The sequence below is a fragment of the Stegostoma tigrinum genome, chromosome 17, assembly GCF_030684315.1.
Source record: "Stegostoma tigrinum isolate sSteTig4 chromosome 17, sSteTig4.hap1, whole genome shotgun sequence".
In the NCBI taxonomy this organism is placed as follows: Eukaryota; Metazoa; Chordata; class Chondrichthyes; order Orectolobiformes; family Stegostomatidae; genus Stegostoma; species Stegostoma tigrinum.
Window position 1 is genome coordinate 45,347,368 of NC_081370.1, and position 26,753 is coordinate 45,374,120.

General features: G+C 39.4%; 2 protein-coding genes across 6 annotated transcripts in view; one reads left to right on the forward strand and one right to left on the reverse strand.

Moving 5' to 3' along the window:
- nat10 (N-acetyltransferase 10) overlaps positions 1–8,477 on the forward strand; it is a 70,355-nt gene extending 61,878 nt beyond the window's left edge. The window contains exons 24-29 of one of the 2 annotated variants that reach the window (XM_048545833.1): positions 1,378–1,550; positions 3,247–3,366; positions 4,008–4,106; positions 5,660–5,733; positions 7,423–7,506; positions 7,895–8,477. In XM_048545833.1, the coding sequence (XP_048401790.1) occupies positions 1,378–1,550; positions 3,247–3,366; positions 4,008–4,106; positions 5,660–5,733; positions 7,423–7,506; positions 7,895–7,994 (650 nt within the window). In that variant the 3' untranslated portion in view covers positions 7,995–8,477. The remainder of the gene's footprint in view (positions 1–1,377; positions 1,551–3,246; positions 3,367–4,007; positions 4,107–5,659; positions 5,734–7,422; positions 7,507–7,894) is intronic. The other variant, XM_048545835.1, reaches the window with a different exon arrangement.
- Positions 8,478–16,082: 7,605 nt separating this feature from the next.
- Positions 16,083–26,753, reverse strand: part of LOC125459311 (ankyrin repeat and BTB/POZ domain-containing protein 2) — a 213,095-nt gene continuing 202,424 nt past the window's right edge. For 2 of the 4 annotated variants that reach the window (XM_048545614.2, XM_048545617.2), the window contains 2 exons: positions 24,942–25,055; positions 17,435–23,270 (listed from right to left, as the gene is read on the reverse strand). In XM_048545614.2, the coding sequence (XP_048401571.1) occupies positions 23,073–23,270; positions 24,942–25,055 (312 nt within the window). In that variant the 3' untranslated portion in view covers positions 17,435–23,072. Of the gene's footprint in view, positions 16,850–17,434; positions 23,271–24,941; positions 25,056–26,753 lie in introns of those variants that run through there. The other 2 variants (XR_007248997.2, XM_048545615.2) reach the window with 2 other exon arrangements.

A 26,753-nucleotide genomic window follows, 5' to 3' on the forward strand; every position in this document is an offset into this window, starting at 1 on the left:
GAACTTGGGTTGATATTATTTAAGTGAAGGTGCATGCGTTTCAAATGATGTGTAGTGGCAGACAGATTCAACAAAATCATAAAACCCTGAAGTCTTTCCAGAATATAAGTAAAGGATGTCTTGATAATCGTTAACCGTTATAAGAGTTAACAGAAAGGCATGAAAGTGTCAGAGCCAAAAGATATATAGTTATGCACATTAGGGAAGATACAGAATCATAGTTGAACCTAACTCATGAAACTTTGTAAATATATCATTGGAATCGATGAGGAGCAAAATACTGTTACATGTCACAATTGCTGAGCGTTGACGTAGTCAATTTATGAAAATTATCTTTTCATTTGATTTTAAATGATTCACCATTTTACCCAGACGTTATAAGCATTGACTATTTGCTGGTTCATTTCTCAGAGTAATGGCATGACCAATCGCAGTCAATCCGCTTGGTTTAAAAATGTAAAGAAAACTTGGCTGTTAACTACTGATTCGTCTGTAATCAGAGTCCACTCGCAAACCATTCACCATTCCCTTCGTACGTAAAATAAATGTCGAGTTTGTATTCTTGCAAATGTCTTGATGTGTTCAAGATGAAAAGCTGTAATAAAATCTGCCACTTTTTGTGGCAATTCTGAATAACCCAGAATATTTATTCCTTGCGAAGTCAGTATGTAAATGAACAGAAATCAAATTAGAAAATTAACTACTTTTTAAAATTTAATGGATCTTTTCGCTTGGGTAAGTAGAGTTTGAAGAAAAGATATTGCCAGCTTTATTCCCTTCCTGTTTTAGCCTCTGTAACCACAGTTTTTGGAAGATATTACATCCTATTGGTACTTGGCACATTCAAGCGCACCTATGCCCACCAACTTGGTTAGTCTGTGGTGATCAATTATAGCAAGGTACCCCAGTGATCTCATGGCAAAGCCTGACCAATATTTGTTCATTTCATAAGCCCAACAAAACAACCTAAGTGGAGATTATAAAATGTTGCTGGCGTAACAGGCTAACTGGAATGTTTTAGGGCTGTAAAAAACTGTTTTATGTCAATGGCAAATCTTAGCTTCTGTTGCAATTGCTACTGTTCATTTCTAAACTTCATAATATGGACTGTAGCTTCAGTTACATTGACAGCTTCTGATAGTGCCAGAATTAAATTTTAAAGAAACCTGAAATTGAAACTGCTCTCGTGTATGTCAAAAAGGCTTTCAAGAGTACAAAGCATGTGTTCAGGTCGCTTTTAAAATGTTTTTTGAACAATTGATGTTCTGTGACCAATGAACAAAAATGAACATCTAATTTATTTAAGGATCCAGGATACATATACACATGTTCCATCAGCATTATTGATGAGTTTGTTTCTTTGCTTTATTCTCTCAGCACTTTGCAAGTCTGAGCTGGAAGCCAAATTTACACCATATGACTTAAAACGATTGGAGATGTACTCGAGAAACATGGCAGACTACCATCTGATCATGGACTTGATACCCAGTATTTCTCAACTGTACTACTTGAACCAACTTGGTGGGATTTCATTAACTGCTGCACAGTCTGTGGGTATTCTAATTGTTTTCAGACTTTAGATTATTTCAATGCTTTGTTCTCAAAGACATCAGTGTCTCTATACAGTGGTACTCATTTCTTTGAATTGATTCCCAAAATTGCTTGTATTTTATATAACCCCTTTGTGCAATCTGTAAACCTTTTACTTCCTCTGCGAATGTAGCTCATAACCTTAAGGAATTTGCATGAAACTATGGACATTATACCTTTTCCTGTGGGTGGATTCGAATTGGGATTATCTGCTCTTGTTCAGCCCTCCGCACTGTCAAAATAGTCACTTTTTTTGAGGAATATTTTCTCTGTGTTTCAAGGCATTTGTTTTATCAGGATCTCTTCAAGATCAGTACCAGGGGTTACAGATTGCACAAAGGGTCAGTACCTTTTAAGATATTTGAAGTTCTGGTGACCAACTGCAAGGATCATGTGTCGACTTCAAATTGTATGACCAGATGCTTCTATTTGGTAGGCAATGTATAGTCTAAATTCAAAACAAAAATTCCCATTTATCTTTAAACACACATGAAAATTCCACACACTCATTACACTTTAAACTGTCCTTTAAATAGTCACTTTATTCTCCAAAAAAACAGTACTGAGCTATTTTTAGGTTCTGATTACTTCTTTCCCTTTTCTAGCTGGAAGAGTTCTAATCCCACAGCTGACTTTCACTGAGGGTTATACAAGAAATTCATTCCCTCCAGCCCAACACAAGCAAGTCTACAAACTGCTTTTGAATCTTCATAAACTTGCTCTGTGAGGGCAAGGTCCCACCCATATTCTGCATGACGAAGAGCAGTGTAAGCATTTTCCCTGCCTCAGGTGCAGGTCTAACAGTCATTGTGTCCTGCTATTTGTGTCTGTCAGATGGCAATAGACTGACTTGAGTTTAAGGGATTCCTTGGAAACCCGCAAGCTGATACAAAAATGGTTCTCTATTAACTTACCAGAGCTCATCTTACTGATCTGAATTCTGGAATTAAACTGGCAATTTGAAATATAATCCTCTGTAAAGTCTGACATTCTTAACACCTCCCTGTTAGACTTGGAGGCTAACAGTTTTCTACAGTCAGCACAGTGCCTCTTACCATTGACTGCTAGTGTGAATATCTTGGATATTTTTAGTAAGTCAACCTAAACCCACCCACCCCCACCCCCGGCAACCATCAACATCACTTCTACTGCCCCTTCCCTGTCTTGTCCTTTAACAACTAATATAGTTTTGTTATCAGGTAGAATTCAGAGTGGGTCACGTGCAGTCATTTTATCTGGAATTACAAAGACAGTTGCAAAATACCACAGTCTTTAAAACATCATATTTGTAACGGTTGCCTCACTCAAGGCAGCATTCTGACTTCTTTTTTATTTTCTCATTGTTGACAGCAGTTTCAACATAATTAGGTGCAAATCAGAGACCAGACCTAGACTTGGATCTTTATGACTGCATGCACAATTAAGGAAGACCCTTCACTGGGGGGATATTAAGTCTTTTTCACAATGATTTTAGGAATTTCTTTCGCGAATAAAGATATGTTTGAGCTCTAAATTAGTTGCAAGTAATACTTTTCCAAATGAACTTTCAAAATCTTTAACTGAAGTTCTGTCAGAGAATATTTTATCAAGGATTTAAATTTCCTCTGCTTGCTGAAAACTTAATTGAGTTTCACAATATCTTTGTCCGATTTCAAGGCATTGCTTTTGGGTATTGGACTTCAGCACAAGTCAATTGATCAACTCGAGAAAGAAATTGCTCTTCCAAGTAGCCAATTATTGGCTTTTTTCAACAAATTAATCCGCAAAGTTGTTCAGGTAATTTCTGACTTGAATCTCCTGTTGCATAGTGCCCTTTCTGTTTGAAAATCGGAAGAACTTAGTAAACTGAATCCATGGAACAATGTTAAAATGGACCAAATAGTTGCATATAATAACAGATCTTATTTATTGTAACAGAATTTAAAATGTGTCAAACTTGAAGCTAGCTTGCTTCTAAGTACATTTGACACATTTGAAATTACAGATGTCAAATGATTGCTGTCCAGACACTGTGAGTTATTCATGCTTTCTCGTTAGCAAAAGAGGTGCAAGACGAATTGACTGCTGTGACTCTTGGAAACAACATTTGTGTCTCTCTTCCCCGTAACTGTTGGCTCAATTACAGTTGTGCCTGTAGTGCAGAGTTGGGAAGCACAAACAGAATTGTTGCACCAAATATATTTGTATTCACTAAAATTACTGTTAGTTTATTTAATATCTTCAACAGCATACTTAGGATATTATGTCTGGAGACCTGTCCAGTGTATTGCCCAAAAATGGCAAGTATTCTACCTAAAATAATTTGTTGAAAGAATACACAACGATAACAAGCAAAATGACTATTATGGCACTTGAATTTTAGCCTGAAAAATCATTTGGGAAAATTTCCAGTTTACTGTTCATTCTTGTATTATTAGCTCTTTAACAAGGTCCTGGAAAAGTCTGTGGAGGAGCAGATGATTACCACAAAGGAGGTAGTCATGGAACCTACTATCAAATCACTTTCTGAGGATCTGGTATGGGTGAATTCTTTCATTAGACTATTAATGTTTAATTTGGAAGATGGTATGAACATACGCAAATATTTTCATACAGGCAGCAACAAAAATTTGTACTTTATTGTCTGCATTTTGTTTAATTGCAGAAATAGCTTCAATTTTAGGATTTTTTTTCACATAGAGCTAGCTCTTCCACCATCATTTCTAATTCCTCATGTTTGCACAAAGCCTTTTCAAACTACTGCCTTACACCTTTGATCCTGACTGCCTGTTTTCATTAGAAGCCTTTGTGTGGCTGTCCATTCCTAAAGTACATTGGTTCAGGCGATTAATCCAACAGGAAGGAATTGTCAAGAATGGCATTTCGGAAATAGGAGCAGAAGTAGGCCTTTGAGCTCCTCAAGCCTGCTCCACTATTAAGCTAGATGATGGCTGATCTTCTGCTTCATGACACTCAAATGCCTTCTCAAGCAATTACGACACTCAAAAGCCATCTCTCCAAAAATTCTCAGCATGACTTTTTTTAAACCTCTGTACTTAAAATGCTTGCCTTAAATGCATGTATTTTTATTTGCTTTCCTAATTGCTTGCAGCACCTGCATGTCACCTTTTAGTGACTCATGAACAATGACATCCATGTCCTTTAGATAGCAACACTGTTCAAATTCTCACCTTTTAAAAAGCGCACTATTGTTCTGTTCTTCCTACTAAGTGAATAACTTCTCAGATTTTCACAATATATTTGATCTGAGCAGTACATCCCCACCCTTTATACTAAGGCCCCTTGAAACCTTTCTGCATTCTGCTCACAGCTCCCATTCAAACCTATTTTTGTGACATCAGTAAACTTGGAAATATTACATTTGGTACTCACATCCAAATTATTCATGTAGATTGAGAGTAACTGGCGCCAAAGCACTGATCTTGTGGTGCACCGCTAGTCACATCCTGCCAACCCGACAGGAACCCTTTTATTTCTACCTTTTCTCTTTTCTCTCAGTTAACCAATTCTTAATCCATGGCTGAATGTTACCTCACCCCATATGCTTAATTCTGACCTCTTTTGTGAGATGTCATTAAAAAGCTTCTGAAATCCAGTACATCACATTTACTGGTTTCCTGTGGTCTGTTCTGCTAATTACACCTTTTTAAAAAAAATCCCTACAGGAAGAGTTGTATCACAGCAGCTGCATCATCTGCCTAGTCAGAGCGTAGTGTTGAGGTGGGGTACAATTAAATCTGAAATCGTACCCCCCCCCCCCCCCCCCCCCATATCACTGCGTGGTGACCATTGGCCCTGCACAAAGATGAAGAAGTGACCACTCCTGTACGCCCAATCGCTCAGTGAATGCCTAGAATGAGAAATTTGTTCACGGACCCATTAATTTATGATTAACTAAATAGTTTTGAAAAAATGAACAATTTTACTGTGAAGTGGAATTTTTCATTCATTCGTTTCTGGCACTTGCTTGAAAAGATCTCAAGGCTGTAGCGTCTACCATAAAGAACACTGTCAATACATCACTTTTTTGTCAATAATGTTTGTTGCTATTGTGTTCTTTTTGATCTAGGAGGAAGCAGCAAAGGAATTCCAAGAAAAACATAAACAGGAGGTTGAAAAATTAAAAGGAATAGATCTAACCCAGTAAGATGCTGTTAATGGATTGTATAATGCAAGTTACAGATTACAGTTAGTTATGGAATCTGAACTATGGAGTGAGCTACTCCAGGAAAAGCATATTGCATGACATACTTGTTGATATTTTGGTTAAAAGTAGTTAAATTTAATATGTCCTCTTGCATGTGTTAGCTTTGTCAGGTAGAAAGGCATTTTCAACCTTGAATCTGGTGCCTTATATATCTAATAAAAGGAATAATATTTCCTTCCAGTTTTGGTACCAACTTTTGATTTCAGTTCAAATGATTCCAATAATTTGGTGCCAGACTCCTGCTGGATCATCTCCATCTAATTCTTCGTTCACCTGTTTCATTTGAGTGCTGTTCAGATGATTGTTTTAAATTCTGTTACTGGGACAGAATAGTGAGCATGTTAGCATACAGTTGCAAAAATAGTGGAAGCTAGTTTCCATACGAAATAAGAATTTTTTTCATTAGAAGAGTCAAAGAGGGGCTCTGAGAGCCATTCAAAATTATGTATGGGGTTTTGTCTTGTAAATAAAACAAAATTATCTCTGGAAAGTTTTTGGTAAAAGGACAGTGCACAAGGCTAAGGAATATTTTTACCTCTTGTAATATTTGAGTGCTATGTTCGAAATGGTAATGGAATCAGAATCTATCACACCACTTAAAAGAAATTGACCATGTAAATATTTTTCATGAGGGAACCTGAATGATAAGTATCAACAGTTTTTTTACTATTGGGCATAAGAAATGGGAGGATATACAATTCTTCAGGTCATCTCCACGAAGATCATGGCTCATTTACCTCTGGTCCGCCTTCCCACCCCATCCCTACATCTCAATTCCTTTATTGCCCAAAAGCATTCCATTCTCACCCTTGAATACACTCAGTAACTGAAAATTTACAGCTCTCAGCGGGGAAAAAAATACCAGTGACTTTCAACCCTCTAAGCAAAAAGATTTCTGCTCATTTGTGTCTGAAATGGATAATCTCTTATCCTAAGATTATTACCCTTCTGTGCAACCAGACATGACAACCAAGTCAATGCTGTCCTCACTCTTCCAGCAGAGGTCGCTGCGGGTCAGGAGAGGGAATTCTGGCCAGTTTATCTCCAATGTTCATGAGTGTTTGTGGACAGTTATAGTATCCCTAGCAGTGTATTTGCTCAGTTGGAATCATGCGTTCATGTGATTCAGTTAAATATCCTGAACCTGGAGGGGCACACAGGATTAATTTTATGCTTTATAACGGATGATTTAGCTGCAAGAAAAGTTTCATGAATGAACTTTTTTCAGCGCCATGACCAAAAAAGCACCTTGAAGTAGATTATTTGATTCTTTAAATATTTCAGGTTGCTGGAAAGTACAGTGTGCAGCAGCTTGGTTCATTGTAGTGCTGGAGAATAAATGGATGTTCTGGTCTACAGAATGAGAACCCAAATATAAATGATTTAATCTTGATTGTTCATCTTGTGGGAATGTGGAAGGCCTTATGAAAAGGTTTAAGATTCCTCTCTGGTATCGTGCATTTTGGTTTGTTATTTGTGCATCACTGATTGTGGTAAACTATATGTGAAAATGGATTATTGTATATTTCCCTAAGCAGCTTTCCCTCCTGCCTCATCCTACATCGTAGAATTAGGATGTATTGTGTATGCAAGACTTGTATTTTCTGGCCTTTTTTTTAATCCAGGTACACGATCCGTGGAAATGAGGATGAATGGAGTGAAGTGTTAAAGACGGCAGGGCAGAATGCCACAGTTATCAGCATTCAGGGGTGAGACATAATAATGTGTTTTTTGTTGGATTAATTTTATTTTGAATCATTGCTATGTTTATTGAATGAACTTGGGTGATTTTGGATACCATGACCAAAAAAAAGCACCTTGGATTCTTTGAGAAAACAGTATAGGAAATGTATTTTACAACCAACATATGCACTTTGTAGGCATCTGCTTTTGATTATGTAAGGAGCTGAATTGAGGGGTGTACGGCACCTCTCACTTCAAAATGAAAACATGCTTTGTCTGAAAGATTAACCTAACTCCTTAATAACTCTCAAACCTCAGTGAGGTATTCTTCAGTTAAAGAAAAATGTTATTTACAAGGAAATGTGCTTTCCATTACAAACTACGTGGCCAATATGTGAATTTTTTGTGCTTCAGTGTGAAGAGAAAGCAAGATTCCAGAGAGAAAGATGGCCTTCATTTTCAGAAGAGACGGATGAAGATGAACAAGGATAAGAGACAGAAGTGGACCAAATAACTTACTTAGTCAAATGAACATGTTTAAATTGAATTGAAAAATTTATTTTCTATTCAGCTTGTCCAATGGGAAGTAGTGAAAAAGTAGAAGATGGTTGGATAAAGTTGATCAACTTCAGTCATTCCCCACCATGAGAAATAAGGTGCGCCTCAGAAAATGATGACATCACAGCATTGCAGACCAAAGGGTTTGTGTTTGCTACACTCAGTCTGAAGTTCTGGAGCTCTCCAAGAAGACCTGATCAGCTCTTCGTCCTCCTTGGCCCATCATTCTCCACTCCCCTTTCCTCCTGTCCTAACTTCCTCTTTAATTCATTGCCTGCATTCACCTTGCCATTTCTAGATGTGCTTTTGGGTTTCTAATGCAGTTGCCCCCACTTTACACAGTTTGAAGTATGGTGAGCCTGTGGATTTAAACCAGTTGAAGTTTAATATGTAAAAATGAGACAAAGCTAAATGTATTAAAAATTACTTTTTATTTTGATTTGATAGTTTGTTTTGTTCGACCTTAGTTTTGGTATGTACGACATAAGAATCTTGAACTTTTATCCTTTACAAGCCTCCGTTTGTGTTGCAGACTCTCTCAGTAAAATTAGTGTGTGTGTGTGTGTGACTGTATAGTTTTAGAGCTTTCCATATATTTTATACAAATTATTAACATTGTTTATTGTCTTAAGGAATGGAAGTCTGCAGTCTCCTCATTAGCTGAACAAAAACAAAAGTTGCTAGAAAAGCTCAGCAGGCCTGGCAGCATCTGTGAAGGGAAAAAAAAGAGTTAGTGTTTTTGGTCCGGTGACGACCTCCTGAGGAAGGGTCACTCGACCCAAAATGTTAAGTCTGATTTTCTTTTCACAGATGTACCAGACCTGCTGAGCTGTTCCAGCAACTTTGTTTTCGTTCCTGATTTACAGCATCCACAGTTCTTTTGATTTTCCTCAAGCTGATGTTTTCTCATGTGAGTCATGAAAGAATGAGAGGTCATTGATTTAGGACAAGGGATAGCAAATTTAAAACCGAGATGAGGATACAGTACTTCCTTCAAAGGACCATGAATCTTTGGATTTACTGCCCAAGAGTGCGATGTATACTGGGATATTGAGTAAGTTGAAGTGGGAGATAGACAGACAGATTTTTCATTTATAGGGAGTTTAAGGGTTATGGAGACCGTCAGGAATGTTGGAGTTGAAGCAAAGATGAGACCAGCCATGATCATATCAAAAGGCAGAGTAGTCTTGAGGGGCTGAATTAATCCTCCTGCCCCAAGTTCCTGTGTTCTTAAGGCGATGAGTCCATCACTCTGTAGAAATTACACTCCTCAGTGACATGCAGAATTGTTAGTGTCTCGACACAAGTGCATTTGAGGTTGATTGTGTTGGCTGTACAGGAGCCCTGGCCTTTCCTGAACCTGTTTGGTAGGGACCATTCTGACTGTCATATTTCCAAGGCTGCCTAGATAGGATTTGTCCCAAGAACCTATTAATGACTTTGTGTTTTATATTCCTTGATCTACAGGGTACTCATTGATAGATTTTGCGCAGGAAGGTTGCTCCACATCAGGGCTTCTAAGTTGGAAGATAGGCAGTTTGTAGATTAAACAAGGTAGATAAGGGAGGTGCAGCTCAGATGGATTCAGCAGGCTTCTGGTTTTTCATCAGTTGACAGATGTCTGGGGGAGTCATGTTCTGTGAGGAGAGAAAATTAAAAGCATCGAATGTAGGGTTCCATTTATGGTGTAATAGAGAGATGACAAGGTGTAGAGCTGGATGAACACAGCAGGCCAAACAGGAAGGCTGACGTTTCGGGCCTGGACCCTTCTTCAGAAACGGGGGAAGGGAAGGGGGTTCTGAAATAAATAGGGAGAGAAGGGGAGGTGGATAGAAGATGGATAGAGGAGAAGACAGGTGGAGAGGAGACAGACAGGTCAAAGAGGCAGTGATGGAGTCAGTAAAGGTGAGTGTAGGTAGGGGATAGATCAGTTCAGGGAGGACGGGCAGGTCAAAGGGGCGGAATGAGGCTAATAGGTAAGAGATGAGGGTGGGGCTTGAGGTGGGAGGAAGGACAGGTTAGGGAGGTGGGGACAAGCTGGGCTGGTTTTGGGATGCGGTAGTGAGAGGTTTGAAGCTTCTGGAGTCCACATTGATACCAATGGGCTGCAGGGTTCCCAAGCGGAATATGAGATGCTGTTCCTGCCACCTTCGGGTAGCATCATTGTGGCACTGCAGGATGCCCAGGATGGACACGTTTGTCTGAGGAATGGGATGGGGGAGTTGAAATGGTTCACGACTGGGAGGTGCAGTTGTTTAGTGCGAACCAAACGTAGCTGTTCCGCAAAATCGTCCCCAAGCCTCTGAGGCCACAATGGCGTACTACATTAGCAGATGTACAGGTGAACATCTGCTTGATGTGGTAAGTCTTTTCGGGGCCTGGGATGGGGATGAGGGGGAGATGTAGGGGCAGGTGTTGCACTTCCTGTGGTTGCAGGGAAAAGTGCTGGGTGTGGGTGGCCTGGAGGGGAGTGTGGACCGGACAAGGAAGTCACGGAGTGTGGTCCCTCCGGAAAACAGACAGGGGTGGGGAGGAAAAAATGTTTTTGGTGGAGTTGGATTGCAGATGTTTGAAGTGTCGGAGGATGATGCATTGGATCCGGACGTTTGTGGGATGGTACATGAGGATTTGGGGGATTCTGTTTTGGTGGTTGTTGCGGGGAGGAGGTGTGAGAGATGAGTTGCTGGAGGCACAGTCGAGGGCGTTCTTGACCATTTGGGGCTGGGAGGGGGTGGAATTATGAGGTCCTTGAAAAATGAGGACAGCTGAGATGTTCGGGAGTGGAATGCCTCATCCTGGGAGCAGATGCGGCGGAGGCCAAGGAATCGGGAGTAGGGGATGGCATTTTTGCAGGAAGGTGGTTGGGAGGAAGCGTATTCCAGGCAGCTGTGGGAATTGGTAGGCTTGAAATGGATATTGGTTTCCAGGTGCTTGCCAGAGATGGAAACGGAGGTCCAGAATGGAGAGAGAGGTATCAGGGATGGTCCAGGTGGACTTAGGTTGGGGTGGACGGTGTTAGTTAAGTGGATGAACTGTTCAAACTCCTCGTGGGAGCACAAGGTGACATCGACACAGTCATCAATGTCATGGAGGAAGAGGTGGGGTTTAGGGCCAGTGTAGCTACGGAATAGGGACTGTTCCACGTAACCTGCAAAGAGGCAGGCATAGCTTGGGCCCATGTGGGTACCCATGGCCACCCCTTTGTCTATAGGAAGTGGGAGGAATTGAAAGAGAAGTTGTTGAGGGTGAGGACAAGTTTGACTAAGCAGATGAGGGTATCAGTGGAGGGGGACTGGTCGAGCCTGCGGGACAGGAAGAAGCCTTTGGGTCATCTGCATGGGGAATGCAGGTGTAGAGGGCCTGGATATCCTTGCTAAAGATGACATGTTGGGGACTGGGGAATTGGAAGTTCTGGATGAGGTGGAGGGTGTGGGTGGTGTCACGGATGTAGGTGGGGAGTTCCTGGACGCAGGGGGAGAAAATGGAGTCGAGATAGGTGGAGATAAGTTCGATGGGGCAGGAACAGGTGGAGACAATGGGTCGACCAGGGCAGTCAGGTTTGTGGATTTTGTGAAGGAGAAAGAAGCGGGTGGTGCGGGCTTGGGGAATGATGAGGGTGGGAGGTCACCTGAGGTGATGATTTGGTGTTCGAGGGTGGGGTCGTGATCAAGGGGACAGTAGGAGGTGCTGTCGGAGAGTTGGCGCCTGGCGTCGGTGATGTAGAGGTCAGTGTGCCATACTACAACTGTGCCTCACTTGTCTGCAGGTTTTATGGTGACATTGGGATTGGAGCAGAGGGCTGCATGTTCTGTGGGGGAGAGGTTGGAGTGGGTGAGAGGGGTGGAGAGGTTGAGTCGATTGATGTCACGACGGCAGTTGGAGATGGAGGTTGAGGGAGTGTAGGAGGCCATTTATGGTGTACTTTATTATATTTAAATCAAGTGCCAGACAGGTGCATTGTACTCTGCTGCTGTATATCATAGAGCAAGTGCTGAGGTCTTAAACGCAGTGGCGTCTCTCATTGATCCAGTCGTTAATATACCATACCACAGTTGTTACAACTGTCATATGCAGCATATTAATACTTGCCATGCAATAGTGTACTATGTGAATTTGGGTATTGTACTTCAGTTGTTTGAATCAGCTAATCATAGATTGATCAGAGATAATGGGAACTGCAGATGCTGGAGAATCCATGATAACAAAATGTGAAGCTGGATGAACACAGCAGGCTACGCAGCATCTCAGGAGCACAAAAGCTGACGTTTCGGGCCTAGACCCTTCATCAGACCTTTTTTCTGATAAAGTGTCTCGGCTCAAAACATTAGCTTTTGTGCTCCTAAGATGCTCCTTGGCCTGCTGTGTTCATCCAGCCCCACACTTTGTTATCATAGTTTGATTATTGTATTTGCTGAATGCAATTAAATTTTAGCAGAGTTTGTTTTTGTTGCAAAGCACTTCCAAACATCCTAATGAAATGAAATGGTACATGTAATAATTAATATTTGGGAAGTAGGTGTTATTAGCAAGGATGTTATTTATTGCCCAACCCTACTTGCACACGAAAGGGTGTAAGTGCCCTGTGTTTTGAAACACTACAGTGTGGTTACGATGTGAATGCAGTGTTACCAGGTAGGACATTCTTAGGTAACAATGATTAAGGTATAAGTCAGAGTTAAGCAGGCAGGAGAAAGACTTAGGCGTGACCATTCACTGCTTCCTCAAGTTTCAGTCACAAATGTCTGCAGAATTAGGCCATATTTCGCTGAAACAAGGACCACAACGATAAGATTGTATAATGCAGTGCCATAATCTTTATTTGTAGTATTGTGTTTATTTTTACCTCGGGGAAAGAGTTTCTGATTGTAGAACTGGCAGGAAGATGAACAAGGATTGTCTGTAACCTGAGATCAGAGCTCTAAACACTAGTTTAATGTGGACTCGATAACACGATAATATATGCTCAAGTATAAGGATTACCAAAACTATGAACAGTGTTAAAATGACTGAACCCAAGTCGAACAAGAAATCCTGTATAGATGTGAGGGAAACAAAGGGATTTGGTCGTAAATGTTCAAATTTTACATTTCACAAAGGTAATTGACTTATGGGACAGAATTTTGACAGAAGTATCACGAAGGTATTATGTAGATTTCCAGAAAATAAGAATGATGAATTCTAACAATTTTTGGATCTGAAACGCTGAGATTTGGTTGCAAGCCAAGGGGGAGTTAGTATCATTGTGATGTTCTACCATGTCAAGTGAAGATCACGGTTTCCAATCTCCAGCACTGGGGATGGCTGATAGTTGATAATTGGCCAAAATATGGGGTTACATGTGTTTTATCCTGATGGTTGGTTTGTGTTCTGGTTGTAGACACCGTTCCCGAACTTGAATTAGTTACAATAAAACTGCATTCCGTGTGTTTTATTTTTCCTTTGGAGTTGTGTATCATCTTATTTCAGAGATGGTAATGTTTTCTAATTGAAGCTGAAGGGCCTTCTCTGATGATTTGGAATTTGTTTCAGTTGCAGTTTTTCTGTATCTGTTGAGAATTGGTAAAATGAGCAAACAGCTAGTACCTAATGGTGGCAGAGAGGTGGGTGGAGCCTGACTTTATGGAAGAAAAATTGCCATCATGTTCAGTCTCTGGATTGAGTCACTTTCACAGTGCATACATGATTTGCTTCTTCAATGTGCTGAAACAGCTGAATACAGTTTGATATCATTCTGGAAGTTCCACCTTGTACATTAATTCTAAAGAAGGATAACTGGACCAAAAATGTTAACTTTGCTTCCTCTCCATATTGACAGATCTGCTGAGTTACTCTAGCAATTTTTGTTTTTGTTTCTGATTTCCAGCATCCAGAGTTCTCTGTTTTAATTACTTATTAATTCCTAATACTTATCATTGGTCTGTTGCTGTTTTTATGGAGCAGTTCAAAAATAAACACTGACACAGTTTTGAGTTTCAGCTTTGTGTGCAGTAGACAGTTCCTATGCATGTCGTGACTTTTTTGAAGTTCTTATGTCACTTTTACAGTTTCCACTCAAAGTTGTCTGAATGTAACATTTTTAAATTTTACTTAAAGTATTTCTGAATGAATTTGAGAGATAACTTGGTAAAGACTGATCAGTGCAGCTCCTTATCTGAGAACAAAATGAATGTTAAAACCATTTCAATACATTTCCTCTGTATAATATTTTAACTGATTGCAAACTTTTTTTTTTAAGAGATGCAAAAATATTTTCTGCATAGATTGCTGTATGGTAGTGAGATCTTCACAAATTATAAAAATTCTTTTAAAACACAGCCATTAATATCATCACTGCCAAAATGCCAGCTTAATTTTTGGAATTATCCCAAAGGCTGATAGATGAGTGCAACTAGAAAGAACCCTTAGTCGTGTCAAATTCACCTGCAGGTTCAGCCAAATTTTAACTCCATGTATTTTAAGTGTGTCCTGGGCACGATCTTTGCATAAAAGTTCCACTTTCTTTTGCTCAGGTAATGCTGATTATGGGTGGGAGAGGGGGATGACATTTAAAAATGCTCCATGTAGCAGAAATTCCAAATTTTTTTTTTCTGAAGTCCTGCATATTTGAAAGCCATTACACAAAGCTTTATTAGAAATGTGATTAGGAGGCACAGTATTTCACATTTGCTGTTCGTCGTGATGAACATATTACAGATGGAGACTTTATACTGAGTCTCCAAGCTTTTGCCATAAATGACAAAGCACCAGGAAAACATTAGTTTCATAGGAGTATATATTGCAAGCATGCAACTTTACAGTAGATAAGCAGAGTTATTGCTTAAGAACGTGATGGTTGTGGGAACTGTCCTGGTTTGATAAAATCATGTGATAGCATGAAAACTAAACATAATGAAAAACAATCTATTATGTGACATATTCCTATACTTTATAACAGATACCTGTCACTGAAAATGTTTAAACCTGAGTGCTTTAATCACCTGGTTGTCAGTGATCTGTGTTCTTTGGGTGTCATCTGCACATTTAACTAAATGCTGTACTTTGAAATGACATTCCTTTTTTAAAAATGAGCTAAGTCACATTTTACTGATAGCACTGCAAAGTAGATCTCATAACCAAATTAGAAAGTTTCAAGTCATCGTAGGTCTGTGAACTTCACATAATAAATGTGTTGTCAAAAAAAACGCGTTGCAACACTGCATTTATAACCCTTGACATTTGGCGTTCAAGTTAGAGAAATGTTATCAGTATTAGGAGAGGAATGAAATTAGATGTCCAAATGCAGAACTGTCAGTTAACTAATGTAGCTGAGATGGGGAATATAGTCTAAATCTTGTAATCTGGGCTGGAAAGCCTATTTCTGACCCAAATCAAACAAAACATTATACAATTCTCTGGCGTATGGTTTTTTTAGGGTTTGACTTGCAAATGGAGAATCGTTTTAAACTTGCACAGTGCAGGAATCCTCAATGGGAGTATTGGGGAAAAAATCTGCACAGAAATCACGTCTCATTTTTATCGTAATAGCTGCCATTTCCTAGCAAGCAATCACAATTCAAAGGCCCTACAACGCTTTCAGAAGCGTTAGTTCAGGTGTCTGCAGTGTTCAGTTGTGTAGCTAACCAGGTGTTACAGCAGATCCGAATCTGACTAAAATTTCCTGGGTAACTATCCATGTAAGTAACATTTTTTCCAAGTCTTTAACTCTGAGTTGGCAACATTTTCAGTGTGTTCTTGATGACTGCCAACTGTCCTTGCCCGACGATTGCATTCTAGCCATTGAGTCAGGACATCTTATGCATTTTTCAAGCTATGTGTGATCTGTGATGTCAGAGAATGGAATATCTGGAACTATATCACCACCGTCAGTAAATATTTGGCTGTCTTGTTGCCTATTGTCACTATGAAACACACATTGGTAATTTTTGCGTAATGTTTTCCTTGCTCTCTTTAAGCTTTTAATACTTGCTTGAGATGGGTAGCTTGATTTCTTCAGACTCAAACATGTCCAATTAAAAGCTACTTGCATCTCCATATAAACTATAAACAAAAACTTTTATTTTAAAGACCACTTCGTTATATACAGAATGCACAGTTGACCTAATACAACAGTATTGCTACAGGCATATTCAAATAGATATAAAAACAAGCAAATTGTGATTTACAGTATTGGACTGGGACATTAATAGCAAATGAATATTGTGGAAGGAATTTTTGCAACATGATTTCAGTCAGTTTTAGTCATTTTTGTGTTTAACCAATTTCTCCACAGTAGTTGATTCTTCCGTGTGAGAGAAACGTTAAACAGCCATTTGATGCATGTTGCAAGGTATAAGATAAATCTAAATTACTTAAGAAAATATCTCCCATTAGGTAGAATTTATTTCACAAAATAAGGAAGTTTTTTTCATAGTCAGAATAGAAAAAGTGAAAAGCTAACATTTCTTTCCACCTTCAACTCTTCTGAATTTCCCTGCTTCAATCTACAAGTATAAGTACCTTTAAAAGATCAAAGCAAGTGCTGGAAATGATGACTAAGTTATGCACAGTCACAATGTTTCTTGATTCATACAGGTGCTTCTTCACCTTCTGACTATCCTCAATATTTTCTATTTTTGTTTCTATCTAATACAATTTTTTCCAATTCTGGAAACACTGTACCTTAATGGTCATGGGCCGAGCTTCACGAGTTCTTTCCTAAACTTTTCTGGCCATTTATTTCTCCTTTGAGATGCTTTTTGAAACCGTTATATCTTAGGCCAGCTGTCCTAATATGGCTACGTGGCTGTGTTAAAGTTTGTCCAATCATCAGTCCTGCAAAGTGCACGGTCACATTTTACTACATTTAGGATGCTATAAAAATGCACGTAATGATGACAAACATGCAGAATAAGATTGTTTATATACAGTTAGTGTTTCAAGTGTCAATTTGTTAAATATTTAACTATGTAACAAAATAGACAGATGTTAACATTGAACTTCAGGTTAAGGCAGTGGTTGACTACCAGCCTCCAGTCTAAAAAGCAATGGTGTGCACCAGGGATCAGTGTTAGGACCCACACTCTTTTTGATAAATTGACTTAGATATTGGAATACAGGGTAAAATTTTAAAATTTCCCAATGAGAAAAAATTGGGCAAGTGGCAAACAGTGAGGATGGAACTAATCTCCTTCAACAGGACCTGATAATTTCAAGAGACTGCTTTAGATATTTCCGTTATCAGGACCACTACCTCAAGAGATCATGCCTGTTTTAGGTAGTGCTACCCGTGTCATTTCTGATGGAATGCAGATATTACTCTGATGGCAGCGCTACCAGAATGAACTGACAAGTGGCAGATGGAAATCAATCCGGAGAATTGCAAAACAATATATTTGGCAGTAGTGATCGGCCGGGGGGGGGGGGGGGGGGTGGTGTGGATGTGGACAAAATAGCACACTTCAACAGGGTGTGCAGCGACAGAAGGATCTGGGGCTACACGTACACCGTTTTTTTGGCAGGAGATAGCGAGACTGTGATTAGCAAAACATTTAGGATCTCAAGTTTCATAAGTACTGACATTGAGTGGTAAAGTAGGAAAGTCACCCTGAAATAGAAGTGAAATCATATTTGACTTGAAACTTTAACTCTCTTTCTCTCTTCACGAATGGCAAAACTACCAAACTTTTCTCATACATTATTACTTTCGGACTTTCATCATCTGCAGTATTTTGTTTTAGTTTTAAAGTTTGTAATCACTGCACAGAAATTTTTAAATGATGAAAGAAACAAACAAAATTTGAATTGTACACACTTTTGTGCAATATGTGGCACTCTGGTTTGTATTTAATTATTTCCCTTACACTTTGAGTCAGTTATGAGTCCATCTCTATTTGCATGATTGCCATTTATGATATAGAAACCATATCCTTTTCAAGGAGATACAGTTGTGCGTGAAGTCTGACTAAGAATTCAAGTTAAGGTTTTAAGAAGAGCCTCAGCTTAATTCTATCAGTCTCCTCATACACCCTTCAAAACATTAACTTGACAACAAAGAGTAAAAAACTGAGAATACAATAAAAAAAACCGCCTTGTTATTCTACAAATGCTTTTTATACATAATATATACAAACTACTGAATATTTCAGATGGTAACGAAATACTTCATTAAAAAGTTGTCCATTACAAATAGTCATTTTACCAAACAGCTAGTTTGTTTCTCTATGTAATTCACTTTTGATGAGCAGTAATTAATAAGCCAGGGAACTATGGGATTGGTGTAAAAATTAGAAACACAAACCAGTGAATCAATTATTGCTATTATTGCCTGACTACATTCTTTGACTTCTAGCTTGTGTAAAATTTATTCTGAAAAAAATTGGCAGGTAAGAACGAAATGCCTATATGTACAGTTTCTAACTTTTGAACAATGCCCTTGGAATTGTGCTTGTACATGACTGTCATTCCACACACTATGCAATTGCATTGAATAAGCAATATTAGTTTAATCTAATTGTGACTGTAAAACAGATTTTTAATACATTTATGTTAAGTCCTGGTCAATGAAAACCTTTAAGCTGGTTGTGTTTCTTTTGGCTACAGAGCAACAGACACAGTATATTCAAAGTAGAAACTTCTCCATGAGTTCAGCTGTCAGTGAAGGGGAGGGAATAAATTACAAAGAGGAGAAAAGCAGCTCAGTTTCCAATTAATGTTCTAAATTTACCATTGCTAGTGCATAACCCAAACAGATATCGTGTATCAGTTAATGTGAAGGCAAAGAATGAGGAGACATCATCATCATGTGTGACTGAATGTAATAGGGCATCTGAAAAACATTCTAAACCTTGCTGTAAATTACAAATGTCATTCTGTTGGTAGTGCTGTGGTTATGTCCCCAAATTTAATTTTATAGATGGAAGTACATAAGACCATGTGAAAGTAAGGCAGACCATTTCACAACCCATCCCAGGTTGCAAACTGGTGTTGTATATTCACTTCTTTGACAGCCAAAAGAACCTTACCCATCTCAACATGTATGTCAGACTGTTGTCAGATTGACTAAGTATACAGCTCTTGTGTGCAGCTGTGAACTAATCTAGGAGACATTGTGAAGCCTAAAACTTATGCAGAGCCTGTTCTCAAACATTATATGACCTGAAATGTAGGTAGGTATCACGTATGTGCACCCAAGCCAGCAGTGAATGTTTGACAGAAAAGACCACTGCCTGTTGACAAAAGCCCTTGGGTGTAGTGCACTGTTGTGTACTCCAGTGAGTGAAATTCCAGTAGCACTGCTTTTTGTCACATTGCACAGATTCATTGGGAGAACTGGCAAGCAAATCCTTAAAGCTACCTCTACAAATATTCTAGTCAACCTCCGACCAAACCAACTAAAATGGACAGGATACCACATCCAGATTTCAGAAAAGCATCTTCCCTGCTGGGATTGGATTTCCTAATTCTGGAATGGCTGATGTTGTTTAAATTACCACACCAAAATTCATCCAAAAGCAGGAGAGATTTGTAGGAGCAACTGTATTGGTAGGTTCCTGAGTGAAAAACAGTAGGCAAAAATAGTTGGGCACTTGAAGCACCTAGGTATCAAGTGGGATACAAACAATATGAAAGCATTGACATTAATGTCTAGGAAGAAAATGGCAACAATTTGTCCAGTGATAATGGGAACTGCAGATGCTGGAGAATCCAAGATAATGAAATGTGAGGCTGGATGAACACAGCAGGCCCAGCAGCATCTTAGGAGCACAAAAGCTGACGTTTCGGGCCTGGACCCTTCATCAGAGAGAGGGAACTGGAATAAATAGGGAGAGAGGGGGAGGCGGACCGAAGATGGAGAGAAAAGAAGATAGGTGGAGAGGAGAGTAGAGGTAGGGAGGGGATAGGTCAGTCCAGGGAAGACGGACAGGTCAAGGAGGTGGGATGAGATTAGTAGGTAGGAGATGGAGGTGTGGCTTGGAGTGGGAGGAAGGGATCGGTGAGAGGAAGAACAGGTTAGGGAGGCAGAGACAGGTTGGACTGGTTTTAGGATGCAGTGGGGGAAGGGGAGATTTTGAAGCTGGTGAAGTCCACATTGATACCATTGGGCTGCAGGGTTCCCAAGCGGAATATGAGTTGCTGTTCCTGCAACCTTCGGGTGGCATAGTGGCACTGCAGGAGGCCCATGATGGACATGCCATCTAAAGAATGGGAGGGGGAGTGGAAATGGCTTGCGACTGGGGGGTGCAGTTGTTTATTGCGAACCGAGCAGAGGTGTTCTGCAAAGCGGTCCCCAGGCCTCCGCTTGGTTTCCCCAATGTAGAGGAAAGCCACACCGGGTACAGTGGATGCAGTATACCACATTGGCAGATGGGCAGGTGAACCTCTGCTTAATATGGAAAGTCATCTTGGGGCCTGGGATAGGGGTGAGGGAGGAGGTGTGGGGGCAAGTGTAGCATTTCCTGCGGTTGCAGGGGAAGGTGCTGGGTGTGGTGGGGTTGGAGGGCAGTGTGGAGCGAACAAGGGAGTCAGAGAGAGTGGTCTCTCTGGAAAGCAGACAATTTGTCCATCACACTTTAAGTCAGATCTTAAACAATGAGGCAGAATGCAGTTAGAAAGCAGTGGGATTCAGAATACAAGATTTATCCCGTTGCTTTTTAAGTCATATTGATCCATGTGTCCAAAGATCTGCAAATCAAGAATCAGTCTGCTCAGTCACTTCTGTCAGAGTAGAAAACTTATGACCCTGAGTAGACATCAATGAATCACAATGAGACAGATACTACAAGGGTTTTATGAAGTGTTCTGGTTAAGGATATGCCAAAGCCTTGTTCTGATACTAGTGTAATGTGTAAGAACTGCAATTTAGAATCACACTTCTTATAGAATCCCTACAGTGTGGAAACAGGCCCAACAAGTCCACACAGAACATCCCACCCAGACCCATCCCCCTATAAACTCACCTAACCTGCACATCCTTGAACACAATAAGCAATTTAGTATGGCCATTCACCCAGCCTGCACATCTTTGGACCGTACGAGGAAACCCACGCAGACATGGGAGAATGTGCAAACGCACACAGTCATCCAAGGGTGGAATCGAACTTGGGTTGCTGGCGCTGAGAGGCAGCAGTGCCAGCCACTGTGCCACCCCACGGGGCGGTATTGCCATTTAACACTGACAAGTATGCCACTGATGTTAAGCAATTGCTTGTGGTCTGAATTTCTAATGGTTTTTTGACTGAAAGAAACTAACTTGTCAACAAACATTATTATGACAAATTGCAACTGATTTGATGCATTAGGTAGCATGTAGTCATTAAATTGGAATTATTTTTACATTACATTTGAAATAAACAATGATTCCACTTATTAGTGGAACATTAAACTTTGTCAAAATTACATATTAAAATCTTTGATCCCATGATCTATCATGATTAACACATTTGACTCGACTTGCACTGGCTCACAATTCAGTACGTCTTAATACCTACCATCAAAATGAAACAGGTTTTTCTGTATTCAGTAATACAGCCTTTTTCTTGATGACACAGTACATCTTATGTTTGCAAGAAGTATCCAATCTGGGTATTCAATGTAAAAGTGCGATGTTTCAGTGCACTAAAACTGAAATTCCACTGTGCAACTTTATCAAACTGATCAATATGTTTGAAGAAGATTCTTGTAGTGCTGTTATAAACAATGACATAAAACAGTTGACTGAAAATAGAAACAAATTCATTATTCATGCATCCAAAAAGAACGCACTGACGGAATTCAATCACTTTACACCCCAACCTTTCAGTCCTACCTGGATGAACTACATATTTGTAATTAAGCATTTTGATCTTTCCTTGACTAGTCTGTAACCTGCCCATATATATTCCAAAAGTTTCTAAAAAATAGTTCCCTAAATTAATAATAATGACATAACTACAGTCTTTTGATTATGACTCCTACAAATGCAGTGCTTGGAGTCAACTGCACAGGTACGTAGAATTACGTTGAATTTTTAATTGCTCCCCACCCCCACCACCCATGGATGTGTGTCACTTGCCCTTGAGAAAGTAGTGGCAAGCTGTTCCTTGAATCATTGCAGTTCATGTTGTATAGGTACATCCACAGTGCTGCTTGGAAGAGAGTTTCAGGATTTTGGCCGAGCAATAGTGAAGGCATGGCAATGTCCAGGTCGTGATGTTGTGTTCCTCAAAGAAACTTTCTGGTAGTGATACTCAAACATCTCTTGTCATCCGTGTTCATAATAGGGCTGTAAGGTAGAAGTTACCTTACTGGGTTACTGTAATGCATCTTGTTAATGGAACACCAGTAGCAAAGATAGTTGATGCTTTTTTTTAAGGTGGTTGATGGAATGTCAGTCAAGTAGGCTGCTTTGTCCTAGATGATGTTGAGCTGCATCCATCCAGGTAAGTTCAGCGTATTTTATCATTCTCCTGAGCTTTAGTTCATGTTAACTACCTCAGAATTCCAAGCCTCTGAGTGGCTTTTGAACCACAGATTTTAAATGGCTAATCCAGTTCGGTTTCTGTTCAATGATAACCCTTATGATGTTAAAAGTGGGGAATTCAACCATACCAAGGAGAGAGGTGGTTAGACTCTCTTTCATGTAATAAGAGTAGTGGCAACAATTCTATTATCCTCCTGAGAGTTTGAGAAAAAGCCAAATTATACAAGAAAGTTCATCTAATTTGCAAAGATACAATATTGCCAATCTTCTCTCTCCCCTGTCACTTTAGACAAAACCAATACGGGTCAAGTAGCCCCTCGCCGTTACTCCAATGTGGCTGCGAGATATCAGGGATAAGAAATAGTCATGTAGAATTATCAAATGTAGATCACTAGCCCATCTGCTGATTTGACTTTATCTAACTGCCATGAAATTCACTCAGGATACCATGTTTACCTCAGTGCTGTTGATGATCTTTAAATCACCAAAGAACCAACCATCACAAAGTGAGGGAATAACATGTCTGGGAAAAGAGATAAGCTACTTTGGGTCTCTGGTACTGTACGTAAGTTCCCAGTTTACTGCTGATTTAATATTTCACACCCTTGACATGACGTAGAGTGATCGCATTCTGTTAGCTAATGCCAAGTCCAAACCCTGCAGGGGATCCAGTCCCTGCAGTTTACTGTTGCGTCCGTAAATCAGCTGTTTGAAAGATTCTTGATCGAGAAGTGCATTCATGTTTTTCAAGAAATAGCTCTCAGTATAGGAAAGCAATTCGACAGCATTGTGTATCTGAGGATAACAAAATATCCAGTCATTATACTGTGCAGTAGATCAATGTTGCAACTTTTGAATGATGCTTACACATCTTAAAAATGAACAGCTCATCAGCAATTTCTAATAAGCTGATAGAGACTTCACCTTGAGAGTTGGTGAATAAAGTTTTAATTACTGTACATTGCTGAATATATGTACTTAGTTTTCAGGGGAGTCAAAGAAAAAAACGCATTTATATCTCATTCATGGAAGTCTTATGGCACAGCAGGTGGCCAGTTGAACCAATGTACCTACATTAGCTGTTTAAATGCACATCATTACCTAAGTGTTAATATCCTACTTTTTCTGTCATATCCCTGTACGTTATTTTTATCCAAATAATCATCTAATGTCCACTTGAACGCCTCAGTTAAACCAGGCAAGACAAGTGGGGAGTATTCTATCACAGTCCTGACTTGTGCTCTGTAACTGGTAGACAGGCTTTGAGAAGACCCTTCTTCTGATGATGAAGGGTCTAGGCCTGAAACATCAGCTTTCCTGCTCCTGAGATGCTGCTCGGCCTGCTGTGTTCATCCAGCCCCACACTTTGTTATCTTGGATTCTCAAGCATCTGCAGTTCCCATTATCTCTGAGGCTTTGGGAAGAGTTGAGTTGCTCTGACCTGATGTGGTAGCTACAGTATTTATGTGGCTAATCCACTTGATTTCTTGTCAAGTATAACCCTCAGGATTTGGTAGTAAGTATTTCAGCCATTGAATGCCAAGCGGCACTGGCTGGGTTCTCTGGAGGTTCTGTAGAATAAATGTAAAGAAATATTGATCGTAGCAGGAGAAGGCTATTTGGTCCTTCAGTCTTGCTGTGCCATTGAATAAGTCATGGTCTCTAAACTGTGCACAGTAAGAGCCCAGCCAATTAATCAAATGATTTATTTTTCTTGTGCTATTGTTTGTGAGATAAATATCAGCTGAATCATCAGCCTGCTCATTTTTCAAAGGTTAGCAACAGTATGGCAAGTTAAACTGCTGCCCAACTTCTGATCAAAACACTACCCTTTCATGATCTTTACACAGTGCCACCTAGTTTATCTTTCAACACTCTGCTGCTTCAGCTGGAAGGATACAGCTGTTCTCCCTTATTGACGGCCATTCAATTCCTAAACAGCAAAAAAAACATTCACAGTTCCAACTGAAGCAGCACTATCACAAAGAAAGCTGGTTGAGAAAAGGAAAATGTTGGATTTTAAATTCATCCTTCTTCCCCCTATATTTGACATCTATCACACTGAAGCTTTCGTGGAAGTCAATCAATTTTAGATTTACTTTGCCAATTTTTTTTGGAATATTAATCTATTGCCTGGTGAGAATACTAACAGTTCTTAGAAATTGCAATAGATGTTAGATGAGCAGTTTCACTCAGGGCACCAGTTGAGGCTTTACAAATGTCCCCATTATTCCAAAATTAAAAGCAGCAATATCAATCAACTTTCTCCGTTTGTTATTCTCAAGTAATTTTTGTTAAAATTTTGATTTGTGCAGTTCTATCTGAAGGCAGCATTTCATGGGAAATCCACATGATTTAAATAATAAGCTGTCACTGATATTTGAACAAAATACACTAGTCAACTTGATCTGTAGCCCAGGCAAGGTTTCTGTACCAGAAAATTGATGTGAAGGAGACCAAATTTACCTTTGCATAACAATAAATGATGACTGCATTCTCTAGGTTCATTATTTGGGTACAGATGATCTCACAATGTCTCTGTAATGATTCCAGCTCAAAGAGGCTTGCTGCAGATAGCAGCTAAATAAATGAAAGAGGAAGACAATTGAATTAAACATGAATGTCTAGTTTTTCTTCTAATTTTATTAGAAAATCATAATTCTTTTAACCAGACATTACACCTTCCTTTATCAGCAGTTGGCTCATCCATGAGACATGAGAAACTCAATATTAAGACATTACTGTGACTCCTGCAAAATATCATCATCTGTATTCTTAGAAGTTGAAGTGAACCTTTGTTTAATTTTACAATATATAGTAAAGTTTTTTTCACCCCAACAATGATCACTTTCATATGCATATATGATGCGGAGAAAATGAACAGCCTTATGCTGGTAGATGCAGACATTCAGAAGGAATGGATCACATTCCTTCATATCAGAAGTATTTGAAATTCACTTAACATCACAATAGTTCAGTCAAGATTCCAACTCTTCCTGTAGAATAATTGGTAGGAACTGCTGTACCAGAAGTCTGCGTCCTTGTTTAAAAAAAGGACTTATGAGGGAAGGTTGAAAAAGTTCTGCTTTTATTCTTTGGAATTCAGAAGCATGTTGGATCAAACAGGTTGGAGGAAAGGATCAAATGTTTAGTAACTAAATGGCATTGAGATTGGAAGAAAGACAATCTCAATAGTACAGATACCGAAAATCTCCAAAGAGACATTTCAGATTTGATATCTGTTTCTCCCCCCACAGACACCACAAGGCCTGCAGAGTTTCTACAGTCCGTATTCATCTAGCTAAAGTCAAAACAATTAGGTTTGCAGAAAGGGGACTAAAGTCTCCAAAATTTATACACTATTCTTTACATATTGAAGAAGCAGTAGATATTTGGCAAATGGAGGATAATGTGAGAAAATTTCATTTCAGTTTTCGATGTTGTACTGGTATATTTCTAACCTTAACATTCATATTAATATGTTTGTGTTGACGATACCCCAGCACAGCACTTTGTTGCTAATTATACAGAATTTGTTGATCTGGTGACTTCAACTCAAAGGTAAATGTGAACTGCCTCCTGGGTTTGATTCTTTAGGAATTAGTCTTTCCTACCAATAACATTCATTTCCGTTTCAAACCTTAATCCAAGACCTAGACGCTGAGGAGCTAAATTTCTTCTGGGTTTCTGTACAAAGAAAGGGCTGCCAACAATCCAGTTTGCCTACCTAACTTAGAAAATTCAGCCCAGAAGGGACATAAATGTACGCTGATAAATTCACAATTGGATTACGTATTTTCTGCTTTAAAACATGATGGATGAAGTATCTTGCAGAAGAATATACATGATAGTTTGTTATTTCCAATGCACAGATTTCTGTTGTGATATCGATCCATCAGTGCTGACTGCTATCCTATTGTCTTGACCAAAGTGTGCATCATGAATCTTGGCAGACAATTTGATTATGGGGCATATCACATATAAACCTGAACAACATCCACATTCACTCTGGACGGTGACAAGAAGTAGGAATTCTGATGAATGTTTAACCCAGAGCTATACGAAACTTTCTAGTGCTGACTCATGTAGGATACAAAGAAACTGCTGGAAAATTAAATCTAGTGATTTTTATTTGATATTGATTCTCCCCAAATGGATTTGACATCAAACATGAGTAATGTTTTACTTCTCAAGCCAGAAGCAGGAGTTAGTTAGTTATTTCACTCTTCGAAACGGAACAAAAATATAGATCTTTAAGAAATTACTTAAATTTGTGAC